General features: G+C 40.7%; 1 protein-coding gene across 2 annotated transcripts in view; it reads right to left on the reverse strand.

Moving 5' to 3' along the window:
• The window catches only part of PLCB3 (phospholipase C beta 3), a 2354563-nt gene that overhangs the window by 586430 nt on the left and 1745815 nt on the right, over positions 1-22318 (reverse strand). For both annotated transcript variants that reach the window (XM_044075790.1, XM_044075791.1), the window contains exon 15: positions 5872-5976. In XM_044075790.1, coding sequence (XP_043931725.1) covers positions 5872-5976 — 105 coding nt within the window. The remainder of the gene's footprint in view (positions 1-5871; positions 5977-22318) is intronic.

Raw genomic sequence — 22318 nt, forward strand, 5'->3', positions numbered from 1 at the left:
TTTCCAGCTGCTGAAGGTGCCTAGTCAGATTCATCGCAAGTGTGTTGTGGTACTCTCTGATGGGTCTGATGACTGATGAGTAGAGGGAACCTCCTTTGGCCTACATGCAAAGACCTTGGCAGTTTGTGGGAACACACAGCATGATTTTGACCACTTTGTGAATGTGTTTCTGGAAATAGAGATGACTATCCACATTTGTCCATAGATCCCTTATTATCACCTCCATATTTAGGGTGTTGGCACCTATGTGGTATTTGTATGACTGTAGCTCGAGGCCATAATTTTGATACCACATCTGTCTGACTGAGACCCTTTTTAAGGATGTCTCTGTTGTCCCAAACATCGATTATGACAACTTTTTGGCAGTCATCCACAAACTACGCTAAACATAACCCTTGTGTGTTTGACTATTTCTGAAAAGTATACACCAGACAGGAGGGGTCCTAGAACTGAGCCATGGGGGACAGCAGTTGTTACCAGTTTGTACAGGAGACCACAATTCTTACCTTGTGTGATCTATCTGTGCCCCAGGTGGCAATCCATCAGATGACAGACATATTTATGTACATGTTGTTGATTTTGTGGATACGACATGTGTCTGGGATGTTGGCAAAGGGCTTTTCAAGGTCTATGTGGGACGTGTGTAGCTCATTTCATTGATGTATGTCCTGGGTGACTGCCTTGAAAACAGTCTAGCAGGTTTGGGAACCATGATCTGCCCATGACCAAACCGAAATTGGTAGGGTTGGGTGTTTGTAGGCTCCCAATAGCTCTGTTTATGAGTTCCATCATGTTGGACTCCATGGCCTTGCAGATCAGGCTTAATAGGCTTATAAGACAATAGTTCCCATGGTCTGTTGTGCACCAATACTTGTGGAGGGTGCCAAACGTTGCTGTAACACATTCAACAGTTTCATATCCTGTACAGAGGGTGAGGCTCAACAGACTGTTCAGGTGCAGGGTCTGTTTGTTCTGGAGTTCACTTATGACACAACTAGGGAAACAATGTAATCCCACAGACGCCGTGTTTTCAGGTTTGGAAGGAGCTGTTTATCCATTCTATATGTGATACCTGTGCTTTCACAATCTCCAGGTATGATGATAGGGCCTTTTGTCAGTGAGAGGGGGGTATGTATGTATGAGCCTGTCTGACAGGATGTTGGCAATGTCAGCCATTTACAGTTTGCACTGACTCGGGACATATATGAGTGTACATTGCTATTTATGACATAGCGGAAGGAAGAGTCATGGTTCTCTATGGACTCTTTCACAGATTTGTTTGCCAGAACATGGACTGGATAATATTTGGAGTGCACATTGTTTATTGATGATACTGATTGCATGTTTTTTGATCTTCTTTTCTTTTTCACTTTCTGTGAACAACTTAAGTACTTGTGGTACATAGTTTGATTATGACAGGGTTCCAATATATTATATGTGTCTGTTTTCATATAACTGTGTGCACAAGGCAGGATTGGTGAATAGTGACAGGTTCCTGGGGTAAAACATGCAACTGCCAGATGTGTGTGGCCCACTGCTGTACTCAGACATGGCCTAAGTGTGTGAGCATTTAAGTGTGTGAGCATGCCCAGTATGACCTTTCAGTGTGTTGCTGAATGAAATCCACTACATTTGTTGAAGTGTGTGAGCACGCCTGGTATAGACATTTATACTATGTGTGTGGAAAATCAAGTTGTATTTTTACTGCAGAGCTCACCTTTGTGTCATAAATCAACAGGGATCATGCTGTGCCTGCAGGGCTTCCATGAGACACTTTGCATAGACTTATCAACATTTCTACATACGGGGGGACAGCTATTCTTTGTACATTTCTACCTGGGGGCACACCTGATTGTTATTGTGGGTGTACATAGGATGAGGGGTTCACCTGACACTTATACACATTTGCTAGGCCTGCACTGCTATGTAAGGTACACCATTTCAGTCTGTACTGTTGCCTATCGTACTGGCTTGAGGTATACTACTGTACTACAGATCTTAGCGTCCAATGTCACATATTAGATTGCGACTTCAAAGCCTACCCAACCCACATCACACCGCCTGGCCTGCTGTTCTCTGTCTGCATAGGCCTGTGGGGGAGGTTACCCATATGCCTCTTTAGGGACATGATGCAGCATTTCTTTGTGTTTGCATTAGTGTACAATTGTCCTGCTGTGTCTGTGCCAGTGAAATACTGTCATGGCTTAGTGGTTCAGTACTGTGACTATAGTGCACAGTATCCTGGGTTCGAGCCCTGTCACTGCTTTTTATTTTCATGCTGGGCAGACCAGACTGCTTAAGGAACAGTAAAGCAAATATGAGCATGTTTACCTGACTTTGCTCAACTTTGCCCGACTTTGCCAGACCTTGCCCAACATTGCTCAACGTTGCCCGACGTTGCGCTAGTTAGCGCGGGCAATTTTGTTTACATATACTAAATAGTGGTAAAAGCTGCTTAGCACTGCTTTATATTGCTTAAAACATGGCAGTCATGCCTCAGGTGGTGCTGCAGGGCTGCCTATGTCAGATGCACATAGTACACTCCCTGTACATGTTTGAAAACAGGTAGTGTCAAGTTAGGCATCCCTTTTATTTCATGTGCGAGTCAGAGAGAGGTATCATTTCCAGGGTTCCTACTGAGCCAGTGTATGTGCTATGCCTTGCCTCTTTGCCAAGGCATACTGGGCACGCCTCCTTCTGCCTACTGGGGCAGGCTCAGGTTGTTCCTCCTCTGAGTCATGCTCTGCCTGTGATGGCCTTGGCAACTGTGGGGAGCTGTTTGGCCCTGCCCCATGCTGTTCCTGTTGCAGCTGTTTTCTCAGGATCATATTGTGTAGCATGGCACATACCATGACAATTTGGGTACATGTAGTTGGCGAGTACTGCAAGGCTCCACCAGATGTGTCCAGGCACAAGAACTGTGAGTTGGGCATCCCAAACACATGATTGATTACATTTCGTGTTTGTGCGTGTGCCTCATTATGGAGTTCTTGTTCAGGTGTGTGTGCATTTCTGATGGGTGTCATCAGCCACGGCTCCAGTGCGTATCCAGCATCCCCCACTAGGTGACCGTCAGGGATGCCCCCATTGGCAAATGTCTGGTACAGCTGCGTCAGATGCCAGATATGGGAATCGTGGTAGCTTCCAGGGCAGCCAGCACACACATTCAGTATTATGCCCTGGGCATCGCACACAACCTGGCAGTTGATGGAGGGGAAGCCCTTGTGGTTGATGTAGGCCCTACCCCGCTCACCGGCTGGTGCTTTGATGTGTATGTGAGTGCAGTCAACTGCACCCACTACCTCAGGGTATTCCACTATTTGCTGGAAGAGATGCATATTGCTGGCCAATGCCTCACGGGAACTGGGGAAATATACATGATCACCGACATGTGCTGACATGGCATTCAGGAACTGGTGCAGTACCTTGGATGCTGATGCCTGTGAAATCCCCATCATATCACCAGTTGGTCTCTGGAAGGTACCTGTTGCTAGTATTCTTAGCCCAACACATACCTTGGTTTCCACTGGGATGGGTTCCCCTCTGTTGGGTTCTGTGTGTGAGGCGTGGCCTGCACGGCTCAACAATTTTCTGCAGGAGGTCTCTGTCCACTCTATAGCACTCCACTATCTCCAGCTCATGTAGCCCCTGGTAGGTTACCCTGGGTCTGTACACTCTTCTCCGTCTCATCACTGTGGGTTGCTCAGCAGCATTCGCAATGGCACTATCCTCAGCATCTTGCACATGTTGGCTTATAATAGCATTGGCAGCCCCTAACATTTTTATGTCCGAGTTACGCTTTTTAAGTTTTCACTCTTTGTATACTGCAGTGTTGCAGTGTTTTTGAGAAAAACATGGGGGAATGTTGTTTGCAGAGTTTTAAGTGCTGGGCTGGGCTGGGCTAGTGTACTGCCTGTGTAATTGGCGGATTCTGATTTATTTCATCTGGCAGCTCTGCTAGTTCTCCTTGGTTAACTTCCTACTACTTCTTTTCCTTCCTTTTCCCTTTCTGTTTCCACAGGGGGCAGCGCCACGCAAACAAACGCAAACATGCTTACACAGGCTTAGGCAGATGCACATGCGCGCACACAGGCTTACAGGCGCGCGCGCACAGTGTAAGCACGTGTGCAAGAAATTTCAGATATATCCACGGCGTACACCTTCGGTTTCTGGGTTTTTGCTAGGACAACTGTAGACACGCATTTTGCAATCCTGAGCAACTCATGTCAAACACTAGCCACTCTGCTCCAATAAGCTTACAGTCTTTCAGACATACCCCCTCATGATGTCACCTATCTTCTACTCTACTACTCCCCTACTCCTAAACTTACACTCTAGGGACATGGCTGACATGCCCGGGAAATTTGGGATTCACTATCCTTATCCTCATTTGCATAGGATTGCCTACTAATGCTTGGTTACATCTCTCAAACTGAGCTTCCCCCTTAGCAACCACTACTCAAGTAGCCATGTTGTCTTCAGCCTGCCATTCACCTGCATGGCAGAATAATCTTTTTATTAAAGATGCCTAGTTTTGGCTATTTAATTATTTTCTGGTTTTTAAAGCGCCGCACGTTTGTGCAGCGTGGCACTATGCTTAAACATCGGGGAAAAAAAATGTATTTTTATTAATTTTCAACATATAAAAATGCCAATGGCCTTATATTTGGCCATTGGTATGCTTCCTCAACTGGATGCATCCTTTATTTGGAGCTGTCATAACTCCGTTTTGCTATTTGCAGAATGGTACTCAGTTACCAACGGAGTACATTTCTGCAAATAACTCTACTCTTCCACGGACAGGTTAGTGTTTCCTGGATCGCAAATTTACCTAATTTGCATAGCTTTCAGCAGCAAATGAGGTAATTTGCATATCATAACACTGTCCGTGCAAGAGTAGTTTTAGGAGCTCTCATGCATGCCCCTGCCGGCTATTGCTGAATCGCTCGGCAGACAAATTACCTGTCTGAAGTCTTACACTACTCTTAGACTCCGTGCAAGCCTTCGTGAATCCGGCCCAGTATCTTTAATACAAGCCCTTACCAACTGCAATAATGGTTTTAGTTGACTTTTTAAATTAACAGTGGTTAAGTAAGGGAACCTCTTCCTATATACATATATATATATCTATATCTGTGTGTGTCTGTGTGTGTGCATGTACACACACAAATATATATCTGTGTGAAAACATTTGGCAGACAGTGCAGAGGATTAAGGTCCCTAATTTAAGCTGCTTCCTGCAACCAAGAGTACTGGGTTTGATTCCCTCCACCTCCATTTGCATACTGTACGACTCTGCACAGTCACTCAGTGTTCCTAGGTCCCCCCCATCTTCAAAGGTGGCACTTGAATCTAGTGAGCTCATCCTGTTAACAGGTGTATAAAATTAAAAAAATAGTAATAAAATAGAAAATTGGTTCATTTGAGGGTGCATTTTCCTTACTCAGCAAATGCTTTTCACAAATCAAATGTTGCTATAGGTCTTACCCATGTAATTTTACATTCAAACATGCAGATACCCTTGTAAAAACAAAAACTGTAACAAAAAAAAGTCTCAAATGAATAGTGAAGGTAGCATGCAGAATGGCTTTAATGCTTGCAGCATAAGTAACATATATATATGAAACAGTAATAACACCTACTACACACCTAAAGCTGTAATCCTGAAATCAAGTTTCAATAAGCATGAATCACAGATGCTAACAAAGTGTGGAAAGTCAACAAGTTCTAGTCAGCAAATAAATTTTATTTTCAATATACAACTACTACAAGTAACAATTTATTAAAATATTGGATGATAGTTTGTTTAAACACCGGAACTCCTTGGGGAAAAATACGACTATCCTAAATAATGTATCCTAATGTTCATACCTATTGACTTTCTGGGTTCGGAAAAATTTAATCTTTTATCAGCAGCTTTTTCATCACCATTCAGGAGGACCTGCCCAGATTCAGCTGTTTCATTTGCTAGGTACCCTGCAGAAAAATATGTTAATTAGTTCCCACAACTCAGAATAAAAACAATGCCCATTGTGGCGGGTTACACAAAAAACAAACAAAACCAAAAACGGCAATAAATCTATGCAGTTACGGCTGTAATCTAAGGAAAACACACTTTGAGTGGATTAAGGGAATAAAAAAAATCTATTAAACACCTTTAAGTGTTAACAGTAGATATAACAATATGGTAGGATAATTAAATATACATCTGAGGTAAAGCATTCTAAGCAGCTGTATCCTTCACATATATCATTATTTGAAGATATTTGTCTGAGATCACCAAAGGTTGCAGAGTAAGTACCATAAAAGGATCTTGGGGGGGAGGAATTGTTGCTAGCCAAATCACCCTTGTGTTGTAGTACAGACATTTGTCTAATTTACATATTCTATCTAATATAATACAATATAATATCTAATAATCTTATATACATTAAATCAGAAGGCTGCACTGTGCAAAAACGGTTCCCCTTTATAATCTCAAAATACTGAAATCACAAATTTCAGTATCCTGAGACTATAAAGGCAAACGACTCGCAATCCTGAAACCCAAAACCATGAAACACAAAATCACAAACATAAACACAACATACACCACACACAAACACCATTCTACCCACACTACAAAAACGATATAAGCAGCGAGGCAAGTTCCCCTGCAACCCCCCTACTTATATATGTACTAACTCTGAGATCGTACAAAAAAAAAAAAAAAAAAAAAAAGCAAACTCACACCCAGACATTCTACAGTCCCGCGCGTGCGTGCACACACACACACACACACACACATATACAAACACCAACACATACAACACTTACACACATACTTTCAACCTGCCTACCCCTATCCCACATGTACAACTTACAAACACACTCACACTCACTTACCTTAAATTCCACGTATATCCACACAGTACACCGGACACCATTCAAGCCAACTTAGCGTAAATCCATAAAGTACAGTTTTGTACCTACCATAAATGTAGATGTCCGATAGGTATGCAACTGCAGTCCTGACATATGGGTTGTCCTGCCTCAGGCAGCCCTTCGGTCGGCCGGATTCCAAAGTCTGGGTCCGGCGTCAGCTGAAGTCGCCCTTTCCCCGACGTCAGAGCGCCTGGGGTATAAAAGCGTCAGCCGATGCCATCCTCTTCAGTGTTTCTTGCCCCAGATGCCAGGTGCCCTCTAAGGAAGGCTAAATTTTGAAAATAGAGAAAAAATTCCAGACAAGTACAACAACATAAAAACAAATACACCATAAAAGATTACCCCAGGTAGCTAAAATGAGGGGTAGAAACCCAAAAGAATACCACAGAGGGTAGGTGGGAGGGAAAACCTGACTGCAGTTGCATACCTATCGGACATCTACATTTATGGTAGGTACAAAACTGTACTATGTCCTTCAAGGATGCAACTGCAGTCCTGACATATGGGTTGAATACCATAGCCAACCTGGGGGTGGTAGGCACTAAGACAAAGATGGTGTAGCTAAAATGCCCTGCAGGACTGCAGACGCAAACCCTGCTCTGGATCTGGAATATAAAGGCAGGTTGTAATGTTTGGAAAATGTATGCACGGAGCTCCATGTAGCAGCTTCTAAAATGTCCTTTGTTGCCACTCCTCTTAAAAAGGCTGTGGAGGTGGCTGTAGCTCTGGTGGAATGTGGCCTGATGTCAGCTGGCACAGTTTTTCCATGAAAAGAGTAGCAGAATCTAATGCAATTTCCAATCCATTTAGAAATTGTCTGTTTGGAAATTGCTTTTCCCTGCAATCCAGCAGCGCAAGCTACAAAAATCTGGTCAGATTTTCTGAAAGACTTTGTTCTGTCCAAGTAGTAGCGCAACTGTCTGTGTATGTCCAAGGTGTGCAGAAGTCTCTCTCCTTTATTTTGAGGATTGGGAAAGAAGGTAGGCAGGTGAATAGCTTGATTCAGGGACACCCTGGATACCACCTTTGGCATGAATGACGGATTGTTTCTCAAAGAAACTCTGTCCTGATAAAAAATGAGAAATGGTTGTATTGCCATAAGGGCCTGTAGCTCAGAGACTCTTCTTGCTGAGGTTACTGCCAGAAGGAAAGCTGTCTTCCAAGACAGAAATTTCAACTCTGAAGATGCTGCTGGTTCAAAGGGAGGAAAAGTTAATTTTTCCAGCATGAAGTTGAGGTCCCATGCAGGCACTGGTGGTTTCCTTGGAGGGTTGATGTTCTTTATACCTCTTAGAATCTGTCTTAGCAATGGGTGAGAAAATACAGGCGGATCAGTGTTATATTTGGCAGATATTGCTGAAGCATGTATTTTTATGGAAGAATATGAAAGGCCATTGTGGAGCATTTCAGCCAAATATTCTAGGATCTGTGGAATCCTCATCACTGATGGGTCTTGACCCTTTTTGCTGTTCCAGATAAGAAATCTCTTCCATTTTGCTGAGTATGTTTTTCTAGTGGAAGGTCTGCGCGCCTCCAGGATGATATCTTTTACCCTTTTGGAAAGTGTATCCTGAGGAATAGTCATGGAATCTTCCAAGCTGTCAGCTTCAATGTTTTCAAGCTGGGGTGTAGTGTCCTGTAATTGTGCTGTGTCAGAAGAAGTGGCCATTGAGGAAGGAGCCACGGATTGGTGTGTGTCAAGCTCTGTAGCAGTGGGTACCAGTGTTGTCTTGGCCAGTCTGGAGCTATAAGTATGACTTTCGGCTGCTCTGTCTTGATCCTTAGTAACACCTTGGTCATCAAAGGAAGAGGTGGGAAGGCATATAGTGTTAGAGAGTTCCAACTGAAGGAGAGAGCGTCCACCTTCCATGCTTGAGGATGGCATGTCCTTGTGCAAAACTTTTTCAGATGGTGATTGAGGTGGGAGGCAAAAAGATCTATGTCCGGCCTTCCCCATGCTTGAGTTATTTGTAAGAAAATGTCTGGATGCAACATCCATTCGTGTGGATCCATGATGTTTCTGCTTAGGCTGTCCGCCAGAACATTGTCCTTCCCTGGTACAAACTGGGATTGTAGCTCTATTTTCAATTGTAGGGAAATATCCCAGAGATTCATTGCCAGTCTGCAAAGAGGGTAGGAATGGGTACCTCCTTGCTTGTTTATGTACCACATAACTGTGGTATTGTCTGTCTTTATTAGTAGATGGCCCTGATGCATGAACTTGTCGAAGGCCTTGATTGCGTGTATCACTGCCAGCATTTCTTTTTGGTTGATGTGCAGGTGCTTTTCTTTTTGCGTCCATTGTCCTTGAATGCATCTGCCCTCCATGTGCGCCCTCCATCCATGGTCTGAGGCGTCTGTTGTTATGGTTTGACTTGTATGAGGCTTGCTGAAAGGCAGACCTTTGTTTATCTGGCTTGCTTAGGCCCACCACAGAAATTCCTTTTGAAGGCATGGAATGAGTGGGATCAATGCTTCCAGGCTGTGGCTGTGTTGAGACCATAGACTTATTAGATAACATTGTAGTTTCCTCATATGCAGCCTTGCGTGTGGAATCAGAAGAATGCAAGATGTCATGAAACCCAGGGCCTGCAGGATTTTCCTTGCAGTCATCTGGGTGTGTGTTGCTAATTTTCTGAAGTATTCTGGTAATTGTTTTTGTTTTTCTTTTGTCAGAAACGCCATCTGGGTGTGTTTGTGTCCAGTGTGGCACCCAGGAAAGGTATTTGTTGGGATGGTACGAGACTTGATTTCTGAATATTGACTGTGTATCCCAAGGCCTGCAGTAGGTGAATGACATAGTCCAAGTTTTTTAACAAGGCTTGTTGGCTGTCCGCTTGTATAAGGCAGTCGTCCAGGTAAGGGTATATTTGTATCCCCTGAAGTCTGCAATGTGCAATTACTGATGACAGGCATTTCGTGAACACTCTGGGCGCAGTAGATAAGCCAAAGGGCAATGCTGAGAATTGATAATGCTCTGAGCCTGCAAGAAATCTGAGGTATCTTCTGCAACTTTGTCTGATTGGGACATGCAGGTATGCCTCCTTGAGGTCCACAGTTACCAGCCAAGACCCCTTGCCCAGCATGGGAAGGAGTTGCTGTAAAGTCAGCATTTTGAATTTTGGCACAATAAGGTAAGTATTCAGTGCGGACAAGTCCAGAATGGGTCTCCATTGGTTTTCTTTTCTTGGAACAAGGAACAGTCTTGAATAAAATCCTTGGCCTTGTTCTGCAGAAGGAACCTTTTCTATTGCTCTTATTTGAAGTAGGTTTGTTATTTGTTTGAGTGCCTCTGCCCTTTGATTTGGTGGCAGATTTGGCCTGCCATGTCTTGTTGGTAGTGTATGAAAATGGAATCTGTATCCTTTGTCTATTATGTCCAGTATCCATTTGTCCTTTGTAATATTGTGCCAATTTTGTGAGAATAAAGATAATTTTCCGCCCAAAGGTGCTTCTAATTGAGCCCTGGATGGCGGAGTCAAAGTCAAGTCATTGAGATTGTCCCTGCGGAGCAGTGGAAGGTCCTGCCCCACCTCTCCATTTAAAACTGGAGGAATAGCTAAGGGTCTATGCTGAGGTAGCTTTAAAAATTCCCTTAACCTTTTCCTAGAATCTGAGTATTCTTGGCCTTGCCATTTGAAGTGTTCCCTCATGGAATGAAGCATTTCCCCAAAGGAAAACTCCTCAGGAGGAGAAGCAGAGGGAATGGATTCCTCTGCATCAGAATCCTCGTAGGCCAGGAAGGCCTCCTCCTGGTAGTCTGAATGTGCAGAATCACCTGATGCCTCATCGGAGGCTGCCACTGACGTCCTCTGTAGGAGCCTCGAGTTTGCCCTCTACCTCTGCCACGTCTGTTTTTGCCTCTTTGAAATTTGTGTGTGTCTGGAAAGGACCAATGCTTAGAAGGCCAATTCCTGCTGAATCTTGGAGGCTGTACCTGGAGGAAATCTTTGACTGTTTGCACTGATTTTGCCTTTTCCTCTATTTTCTTTAAAACCTCTTGTGCAGTAGCACCAAATAGCTTATGTTTCTCTAGTGGTGCGTCCAAAAGCTTAATTTTCACATGGTCTGGCAATGTTTGTTCCTTTAACCAAGCATGTCTGCGTATGACCGCACCTGCCATTGCTGCTCTACATGAAGGTTCCAATGCATCATATCCACACTGAAGGAAATGGTTGCTAACCTGCTGAGTATTATAAACCAATTCCTGTAACCCCTTTCTATCTAATGGTTCAGGGGAAGCCAATTTCTTTTGCAAGTCATCCAACATGTATTCCTGATACTGAATCATATGAAATTGACAATTTAATGCTCGCATAGAAAGGGTGGAAGATGTATATACTTTCTTGCCCCACCTTTCTAAAGCCCTAGAATCTCTTTCCGAAGGAAGTGGATTCTTAGCAGTAGTGGAGGAAACCCCTTTAGGCCCCTGAGAAATAGTTTCAGGGTCAGCAGTATGGCCCTTGTACAGAAATTGATGTGTGTCTGGGACCCTGTAGTACCTGTCTGGCTTGACAGGAGCAGGGGGGAGGGAGTCAGGGGAAACACTAGATTCTAAGTACACATCATCTAAAACATTTAAAACTGGAGGAATAGCTAAGGGTCTATGCTGAGGTAGCTTTAAAAATTCCCTTAACCTTTTCCTAGAATCTGAGTATTCTTGGCCTTGCCATTTGAAGTGTTCCCTCATGGAATGAAGCATTTCCCCAAAGGAAAACTCCTCAGGAGGAGAAGCAGAGGGAATGGATTCCTCTGCATCAGAATCCTCGTAGGCCAGGAAGGCCTCCTCCTGGTAGTCTGAATGTGCAGAATCACCTGAGGCCTCATCGGAGGACTGGGGATCTACCTGCTCAACCCTAGGCCTCTTGACAGAAGGCGGCTGACAGCCTCTATCTGGATGTGGCTGAGAACCCCTAATTAAAGAAATAAGGTCCTCAGCTAAACTTAAAATTTGAGAACCAGAAGTGGATCCCAGAGAAACAGATCTTGGAGGGAGAGACTTAGCCTGTTTGGCAGCCTTAGCACGTATGTAGGCCTTAATGGACATAGACACTGGAGGCCTGGCAGCCCTGCGTGCTGGAGTAGTCTTATCCACAGAAATGCTGTTAGAAATATCCTGGGCTACGGTGTCAGAGGGGAGAACAGAAACCGGCACCAAGCTGGCCTCCGGTACCGAAGTAACCGGTGGGGCGGTGTTGTCGGTCTGTAGCGGTTGTGAAACTGGCTCAGAAGAGACCGAGACACTCGCGGTAGGCCTAAGTGTGGTGTCGGCCGAGACCGCGGACCGCGGGTATCGGTCCTTATCCTTCCGTTTTTTAGGTAAATGTGCTGTCGGAAGCTCCGATGGCATGATATAACAGAAATCTTCCCCAAAATAATCCTGTGCAAACTCTGTCCGACGCCTAAGAGTGTGTTTATTGAAAGAAGCACAAGTTGTACAGGCCGAGACGTTGTGTTCTGGGCCTAGGCAGGGTAAGCAGTAAGAGTGGAAATACTTATGAGGTATTCGTTTCCCACAAGTTAAACAATTATTAACTTTTACAGTTTTATCTGACATCGGCTGAGGCAAGAAAAGGTCCCCAACGGGGTACTTAGCTTTTTTGAAGACTTCAGTAGCTGAAAACACAGGAGCTGGTCGACCGGCACTTGCGAACTGCTTCTGCTTCGGGCGCCACGCGGCAAGAAAGACTGAAGAAGATGGCGTCGGCTGACGCTTTTATACCCCAGGCGCTCTGACTTCGGGGAAAGGGCGACTTCAGCCGACGCCGGACCCAGACTTTGGAATCCGGCCGACCGAAGGGCTGCCTGAGGCAGGTCAACCCATATGTCAGGACTGCAGCTGCATCCTTGAAGGACATCTGCAAATTCGAGATATTTGGATTCGCAATTATGAACTTTCGCTAGTTCAAACTTTCGCCTTTATGGTCTCAGGATAATGAAATTCGAGATTTCAGTATTTCGAGATTATAAAGGGAAACCGCAAAAACATGTAAAAAAATGCAGGTCATCAATGGAATTTCAATCAATATGTTGCATACAGAATTACTGGTACCAGTCACCAAGAGCCACGGAAGCTTCTTCTAGCAGCCATTACAAGGAGCCATCCATACTGACAATAGCTACCTAAATGAAGTTATCATTGAATATCATGGAAGCCAAGTATGATTGCTAGGCAAGGGGCACGTTTACATTCTAATAACTTAAAGGGGTTTTGTCATACTTTCTTTTATTCTGTATAAGAAAGCCCTAGCTATGCTGCCTGGTCCCATGGAGCTTGAATTTTTAATTTTACTTATGACAACAGTTAATCCTGCCTGCAATTGTATAGAGAATGTCTCCCATTGCTTTTGTACTTTTCTAGAATATGTCCATACTTGCTATGAAGTTTGCAAACTTTTTTTCTGCAAATATATTTGATATGTCCTGTGGCTGGGTCATCTCTTCAGGGTATACCGATATTCAATCCATATTTATGGGGATCTGATAAGATAAGGCATTTAGGAGTGTGGATTAAAAAGGCTTTTGCTATGACAGCTAAGGATATGTGGAAAGAGACCAAAATGAAAGTTATGTAATTACCATAATGATAGATCCATGTTGTCTGATTATCAACCGGTTCAACAAGTGGCTTGTCAGATCTGACTGGATCCGACCCCTGCACCAAATATGAGGCTTCTCGGATGCAGGGCTCTGACTCCCCCCCCCCATGATAATTCCCTCCACTCCACCTTTGTACCTCAGATAGAGTTGGCTCCCCCCCTTTAAAGATACCCTACAGTGATAAGGTTATATTTAAGGCTAAACCCTGACAGACAGAAAACAAGTGGAACAGGAGGGCAGTCTGTTAGGACTAATTACAAACAGGGTGATACGAGAACAAACTAAACAAGCCAGGTTTTACCTCACAGCTAAAGCAGGTGTCACTATCGATATTTAACTCTACAGAGATTGAAGCCATTTGTGCTCTAGTAGATTTGATATTAAACAATAATGTTTTCTTGTTCCAGAATGTTATATATAAGCAATGTAGAGGGGTAGCCATGGGCACCACCAATGGTTAACAGTTATGCAAATTTAGTGGTCAACAACTGGGAAATGAAGTATGTGCTTGATGCTAAGAATAATACATTTAGTAACAATATTTTATTTTATAAAAGATTTGTTGATGATCTTTTCCTTATTTGGGATGGATCCCTATCTAGGTTTTCATGGTGTTGTTAGTTATTTACACTCTACTAGTACCTTTTTACGATTCAAATTTAATATTGACTATAAATATATTGAATTTCTTAATATTAAACTGTTTAGGAATTGGATGGAACAATAGGTAGTGCACTTTTTAAGAAGCCTGTGAATAAAAATACTTACCTGTATAGGGGTAGTATGCACCCCCACATATTTTTAAAAATACTGTTAAAAATCAAACTAAATGGGTTATTCAATTAAATACGAATGTAGATCAGATGAATACACAAATACAAGCTATGACCACAGATTTTTTGGATAAGGGGTATATGGAAAACACAGTTACAAAACTGGTCACAGATCTGAAACAGGAAGTTAATAAAAATATATATCCTATTTTCTCAGAAGCCTACGTTAAGGAGCACAGTAATAATAAGTACCAAACTAATAAAACTAATAATAGTAAGAGCTTCTTTAGATGCATCTTACCATACGCTATGAATACCAATAAGGTACAGAATATCATAAAAAAACACTGGAACATGTTAAAACATGTACCAGCATTTAAAGATGTATCGTTAGAACATTTATCTTTTAGTTATAAAAATCAAACAAGTTTGAAATGCCAGTTATGATATAAAGAACAACAGCATTGTAGTACATTTAGTAAAAATGGCACACAAAAATGTTACAATTGCCTTTTTTGTAAATATAGTTTTACAGGAACATGTTTTATTCATCCAGTTACATCTAAAGTCTTCTTACTTGAAAACGTATGGTACATGCAACACCACAGATATAATGTATATGGCTAAGTGCTCCAAATGTAATGCATTTTACATACATAAGAGTAATAGGAAGCTGAAGGACAGGATATGTGAACATCTTTCGGAAGTAAAAAGGAAGTTAGAAACCAATGCTTTATATTGCCATGTTAAAAATACAGACGATACACACATTTAATTTTTTTATTCTATAGAATATTAATAGATCAATTAGGGGGGTGATTTACTCAACTATGCAGAGTTATTACAGCATAAGTGGATATTACGCTTTAAAGCACATCGGTATCCAGGCCAAAATGATTATTTTAGTTTAAAACCTGTTGTGAAAGACATTAGAGATAAGTTATAATTGTATATGTTTATTTATTACTATTTTTAAGTGTAATTTATGCTTATGAAATGCATCTTTAAATGCATTTAATTAAGGTTACATGGTATGAATGAAACTGTACTTAAATCATGATGGGACCTTTATGCAGTTTTCTGCCTGAAGAAGCCTTAAGAGGTGAAAATATTGTTACTAGCGCTGTTAATAAATGGAGTTTTTATTGAGCATCGTGGTGCTGGTGTAACTATTTGCGTTTTAATTTTTTTTTTTTGATGTGAGAACTACCCAGTCACCAGAAACCCATCTGTGCCAATTTGCAAGGGACAGGAGGGAGAGAGGTTGAACTGGACGAAAATCAGATAAAGTGCTATCATTACAGTAAGTACATAAACGTTTATATCCAATGTTGTCTATTTTCATCTATTCAACACGAAACAGATTCCCAAACTGTTACACATGGGTGGTATTAAGGAAGGACATTCCTGAAAATGGTGAAACCAGCATCTGGACTGTACACCAAGTTTAGAGAGAGATACACAGGTCTGAATAGTTTACCAAGTTGCTGCACCACAGATATCAATGGGGAGTCTACTCAAAGGATGTTGACATGGCTAGCATTCTTGTGGAGTAAGCTTTAGGTTTAGCTTAAAGGGAATAAGCCCTTCTTATTATAGAGAAAGGGAATGTAATCTGATAACTGTCTTGAAAGAATAATTTTAACAACTGCTTTGCCTAAATTTTGTCATGAGAAGGCAACCAACAATTGATCAGACTTTCTGAATTGTGTAGTCCTGTGAAGATAGTTGGTGATGAATGCTGGACGTATGTAGAATGTATTCACCTTTGCTTGAGAATTTGGGGTAGACTTATTGACTGGTTTAAGTTAATTTCAGATGCCACCTTAAAAAGGAAAGATACGTCAGTCCTTAAGGAAACTCTGTCCTTATGAAATACCAGATAGATTACAGAAAAGGGCCTGTAAACCTAAAAAACATCTACCTGACGTAAAAGCCAACAAAAAGATTGCCTTCCAAGTTAGGAACTTTAAACCTACTGTAGCTGCAGGTTCAAAGGGGGCTGAGTTAACACTTGGAGCAGGACGGTAATATCCCAAGGGGGAACTGGATCTCTGATAGGTGGCTGTAGTAGAAATGTTCCTCAAAAAAAAAAAAAAAAAAAAACTAGAGATTTGTAAGGAAACTACAGAAGTGTCACTCTGGCCTATGTGGAAATTTCAGATTGTGGCCATTTGAACTTTGATGGTGGAATAACTGGAGCCACTGTGGAAGAGTTCTGATAAGAATTCTAATACGGAATAAATCTTTATTACATGGTCCAAATGGAAAATCTCTTCCAGTTGCTATTACAGACCTTTGTGGGTTGATTTTGAGAGGCTGATATGATTTGAACAACTGATGTTGGGAGGCTGGCATCTCTGGTCAAGTTTAGAAATGAAGGAACCAAGTGGCTAATTTCATACATTTCTGCATGGGTGAGTTAATAGGTCTGCATACTGATCCAATATCCATGGGGGATGTACTACTAGAGGCCACAGGAAAGGAAATGATGTCTGATTGAGACAGAAAGGAATAATAAGGATTATTCTGGTCTTGCACTTTTTTGCTTTCTGGATGAACTTGTTCATTAGGGGCAATAGGAGAAATGCATAAAGAAGACCTGGGGGCAAACTGTTGGCTACAGCATCCTTAGGCGACTGTCCTAGTGGAGGGACCAGGACAAAGTAACTGCTGCATTTGTTTATACAGGATACAAAGAGGTTGCAAAAAGTTAGCTTCAGCAACAAAAAAATCAAAGTTGTCACTGCTGGATTGAAGGACCACTCATGAGGCATAAGACAGTTCTGCTCAGTTTGTCCGCTAATATAATGGATGTCCCCCGTATATGTGGTTGATATTCAAAAATGGTGAGAAGACATTGCCCATTACCAATCTTTCATACCTTTTCAACAAAGGGGATAGGAATGGGCTTCACCTTGTTTGCTGATGTACCAGACTACTGCCATGTTATCTGTCTGTATGGAAGTCACATCCTTAAAAGGGCATCCCTGAATGCCTGCAAATTTAGGAGGACTTTTGCAAGATACTGATGTGAAGATTGGTCTCTTGGGGTGACCAGGTTCCCTGGACTGTTCTCCCTTTGAAATGCCCACCCCCCACACACACACAAATGGAGACATTCATGGTTACTACTGCAACAGTTTGAACAGTATGCAACTGGAGAACTTTCATTATTGCAGATGTTACCCACCAAGAAATATGTTCTCTGCAAACCTGGGTAGTGCAAATCCTCACATGCATTGGATGAATATTCTGAAACCATTGTACTACTAGGGTCTACTGGAGTACTCTTTTATGGTGCTAGGGTGTCAGTCTGACGCTCAACCTTCAAAGAAGACACACCCATTCATGCACACACCTACCTGCATGTCTTTAAACGTCACTCAATCGCAGGGAGGACCATGCAGACTCCACACAGAAGGTGCTCCAGCCGAGAATAGAACGGGAGAACCTCTTGCCATGAGGCGACAATGTATACTTTCCAATTCTAATAGCTTTTGTGCAAAATTGCTCCCACCTTGACATCACAGGGAAGCTTTTAGCAAAACAGGTGGTGTGGTGGAAAGGCTAAATGTCGGAATAGATGGAACTGAACACAATACATGGTTTCCTTAATGGACTGTTTGCAATATAGCTTTGTTTAGATGGACACGTAATGCTGTTTCTAATTCAAATGTTGCAGTTAACTTGACTGTTATCAACCAGAGTGACTTTAATGTGACATCTTTAATTGAAAATGTTCTTTCAAAAGGTAGCAAATTTGTTCCTACAAGGTTTCCCTCTTTAGCTGTGTTGTTTGATGTCAAGCGGTTTTGCCGCAAATTGCATCTACGAATGTTTTTTCATCAAGAAGAACAAAAGTATATTTTTAGTGAAATTAGTTCTAATGATTCATTACTTGATTTGTCTATTTATGACTATGAATTTTGTGAAATTGACAATGTGAATTGTTTGGATGAAGAGTTGAATGCAGAAAATGTTTGTCAAATTGATGAAGGTTTTTCTAATGGGTATGATAGGTTGGTTTTACCTAACTTGCCAAGCTCCAACAGCTTTAACTCTCCTAAAAAGTGTTCTGTATCAAGTGCTTTCAGAGATGCTTTGTTTAAAAAAAATTGAACATGAATATTTTAAATTTATGAGAATGGGTAAAATTTATAACAAACAAGAACGGTTGGCTTTAAAGCAGTTGAGAAATGAAAGTGGTAACTATGTGCTCTTACAAGCAGATAAAGGGGGGTAATTGGCTTATTACGTTTAAATCTCATTATTCTAAAATGGTGGATGATTTGTTATCCAATGAAGATGTATAAGTGAAGTTAACCCATAACCATGCAACATGTTTCAATGAAATGTTATTGGAATTATTAGAAAGGGGTGAGAGGTTAGGTTTTTTTTGTCTTCAAAGGATGTTAAAAAACCTGATATACCTTTTTCAAGGGACACTACATTTTATGCCCTTCCTAAAGCCCATAAAAGTTTAGTTGAGCCCCCAGGAAGACCCATAGTTTCATGTTGTGGTTCTTTTTAGGAACATGTTGGAATTTCGGTGGATAGTTATTTGAAAAAAAATATTTAATGAAAATTCCTTCCCATATAAGAAATACAGATGACATAAGTAGAATGGTGAAAGGTATGAAATGGGAGGACTTTTATTGGGCCACTGTTGATATTAAGTCCTTGTATACCAGCATCAAGACTAAGTAGGGGTTGAAGGCAGTTAAGTTGTTGGGTAAAGGAACACGTACATTTTTGGTTCAGCTATGAGAGATTGCATTACCACAATTACTTTATTTTTGAAAACAAGTTTTTTTTGTTTTTTTTTTATTTTTTTTATTTTTAAAGAGGGAAGGTACAGCTATGGGGGTGAATTTTGCCCCCATATATGTTATAATTTTCATGTCTCACTTTGAGAATGCTTGCATGTATTCTATGGATTTTTTTTTGTTAAATCTGTTGTTAAATATCAGCTTTATATAGATTTGATTTTTACTTGCAAGGTTGACAATGGTGAGTTAAGAGTTCATCAGGTTGCTAAACAGGAATCATTTTGGGCTAAAATTTATTTTCAATGTTAATATGTTATTCAATTTTTAGACATTGAATCATATGTGGACACCGAAAGTCAAATTCAGTTTAAGCCCTATAGGAAGGATACGGCTGCCAATAATTTTTTGCATGCTAGTAGTTCTCATCCCCCTCATTTACCTGAATCTTTGGCCTATGGTGAATTCAAATGAATTTTTGAGGATACTCTGAAATGCACTTGCGTGAACAAGAATTTTTGAAAGTGAAAGAGAGGTTGTTGCATAGAGTATATTTGGAAGCCTCCACTGAGAGAGGAAAATATAGGGTGAAAAATGGTCAGAATGACCCATATCTTACAGTAGGAAATGAACTTCATAGGCCTTCTTTTTTTTTTGGTAAAAAGAGGGATGATGTGGCAAAGTTGTTTTTTGTGACTAAATGTTCCACTTTTTCGCCTATTATAAGGAATTTGGTGGAAAGTTTATAGCCTATTTTATGTTTTGATGATGAATTAGGTAGTTTATTCCCTAAGAAGGTTACATTTTCCTATGGGACATATAGCAATTTAAACGAGATACTTAGTGTTAGGAATAGGAGACTAATGAAGGAACATACAGGGATGTATAATTGTGAAAAATGTAAAGTATGTAAGAGGGTAAAAATCATTTCTGGCATTAGAATTAATGGTGTTAAGTATGTGGCCAAAGACAAGTTTGACTGTCGCTCTTGTGGGGTGGTCTATATTGTGGGTGTTTACCCCCAAAATGGTATGTCGGCCAGACTAAGTGAATGGCAAAAATTTGCATTTTGGAGCATCTGGACGATACTAAAAATTAGACAGCCCTATTGCACATCATTTTCATAAAATACATTGGGGACATGATGATACCTTCTTTTTTAGTGTGTTAGCTAAGCCTCAATGTCAGGGTGGGAGCAATTTTGCAGAAAAGCTATTAAAATTGGAAAGCACATTTATTCTAAATTTCAGAACACTTGTACCTAGATGTTTACATTTGGATATTAACTTGAATATTTAACCTTTTTGTATAAATATTTGTATTTTAGATGACTTTGGATACAGTTTCTTTAAGGGTTGTGGAATCATTTGATTCTCTGATATGCAATTATTTAAGTCAGTTAAGAATTTGTATAAATACGCTGTTAAACTTATTGCAGTATTTGTGGCTCTGTTATTTTTCTGACATCTTTGCCTTGATACAGTCTAGGTGCACAGGAGAAAAATGGCACAAACTATAACATTCTATAGAAGCTAACCAAAAAAAAAAATCAAACAAATATGTATAAAAGGTAGAACCATGCAAAGGCATTTAACACTTTGCGTGCATAGTTATTATATCATCTTTTTAATGTGCTAAAGAGGTAATCTGTATGCATAAATACTTATCGCATGTTGACGAAGTCTTTGATTGTGATGTTAAGGTTTTAAAAAAATTGAAAATTTAATAAAGATATTGGAAAAATATGTATACAGCTTAACTAACTGTATATTCACATGGTAAAGCCTAAAGTATTATTTAACAATTTATCTAACTATAAAACTACCTAAATATAAAGACCCATCTATTTAACTATGCAATCATGTATTAAGTACTCACTGGAGAGATAAATCTCTCAGTAGGAAAGGAGGAAAAGGATACTGTTTAAAAGGAGCCCTCATGGAACATGTGTGAGGTCTTCAAGCAGCAAACAAGAGCTAAGGTGGAGCTTAGCGAATTATGGGTAGGGAAGGAGCCCTGGATCTGAGAAAATTCTAATTCAGTGCCAAGGTCAGATCCATTTGGATCTGATAACCCATGTACTGAATCTGACAAAAATAGACAACATTGTATCAAAAGATTACAAAAACTGAGAAACTGGAAGGATATATATAGTAAGACACGTGCAGTGAAAATGTTTTTACTCCCTTTAACTTCATATATGGGTCAGGCATATTTTTATTAACCACAGGATAAATTGTGGACAAAGATTAATAAACAGGTGAAGGAATTTATCTGGGAGGGGAAGAGAGCAACAGTTAAGGGGGAAAAGTTGACCTTTCTAATAAAGCAAGGTGGTTTAGTATTACCTAATTTGAAGGAATATTTTAGCGCTGCACAGATAAGGCTCATATACATAACAAAAGTAGAAGATTAAAATTCAAAATGAAAAATGATGATGAAGCAAGGGGAAGTTCAAGAAAGAGACTAAGAGTTTGGATGCCCATTCATTAGCAAAATAATAACCACACAAAATATTGCATTCATAAAGTGAGCAGAAAGTATTCCAAGAATTAAGCCAACAGCATAGAGAAAGGAGAATATGCCAATAGGGATGACTGCATGTAGTGGTACAGAAAATAGGAAAAAGGACTGCCTTCCCTACCAGGGATTGATATCAGAGTACAGGCAAACAGAAAGGGATATGGGAATCAATCAGTACAAAACTTTTAAAGATAAAATACCAAAAATGTTAAGACTGTAATATGTAAAAAAATAAATAAATAAATAATTAGTTAGGGAGTAAAACCCTCAAAACTATCTTCAAAATGTCTAAGACATGTATTTAAACACATTCTATTTAAATATCATCTCTGCAGTGCTTTTAGTTTAAGTAAGCAAGTGATGGGCAAATGCTCATTTAAACCTGGCCAACTATCTGTCTTAAGAAAAAGTTGCCAGTAAAGCTCATGGTTCTCAAGGAGAAATGTCCACAGACCCCCCCTTCTATCATTCAGGGGCATTTGTTCTAATATAGTAAATTTAAACCCATGCCCTGGGTTTTCGTACATGTGTTTAAGCAGTGCATTAGTGTATTTTGTTTCTTGATGTCATAAATGTTCTTAGACTCTATCTTTGAGACTACACTCAGTTTTTCTAATGAAAAACACAGGGCAGGATCCACAGGTAGCACAATTCACTACCCGTGATGTAATACAATTGAATGACCCCCTGATTTGGATTATACGTTTGCAAATGGTACATGCAGTGTCC

This window comes from Protopterus annectens, chromosome 6.part1 (genome assembly GCF_019279795.1).
Source record: "Protopterus annectens isolate FY-2018-M chromosome 6.part1, PAN1.0, whole genome shotgun sequence".
In the NCBI taxonomy this organism is placed as follows: Eukaryota; Metazoa; Chordata; order Ceratodontiformes; family Protopteridae; genus Protopterus; species Protopterus annectens.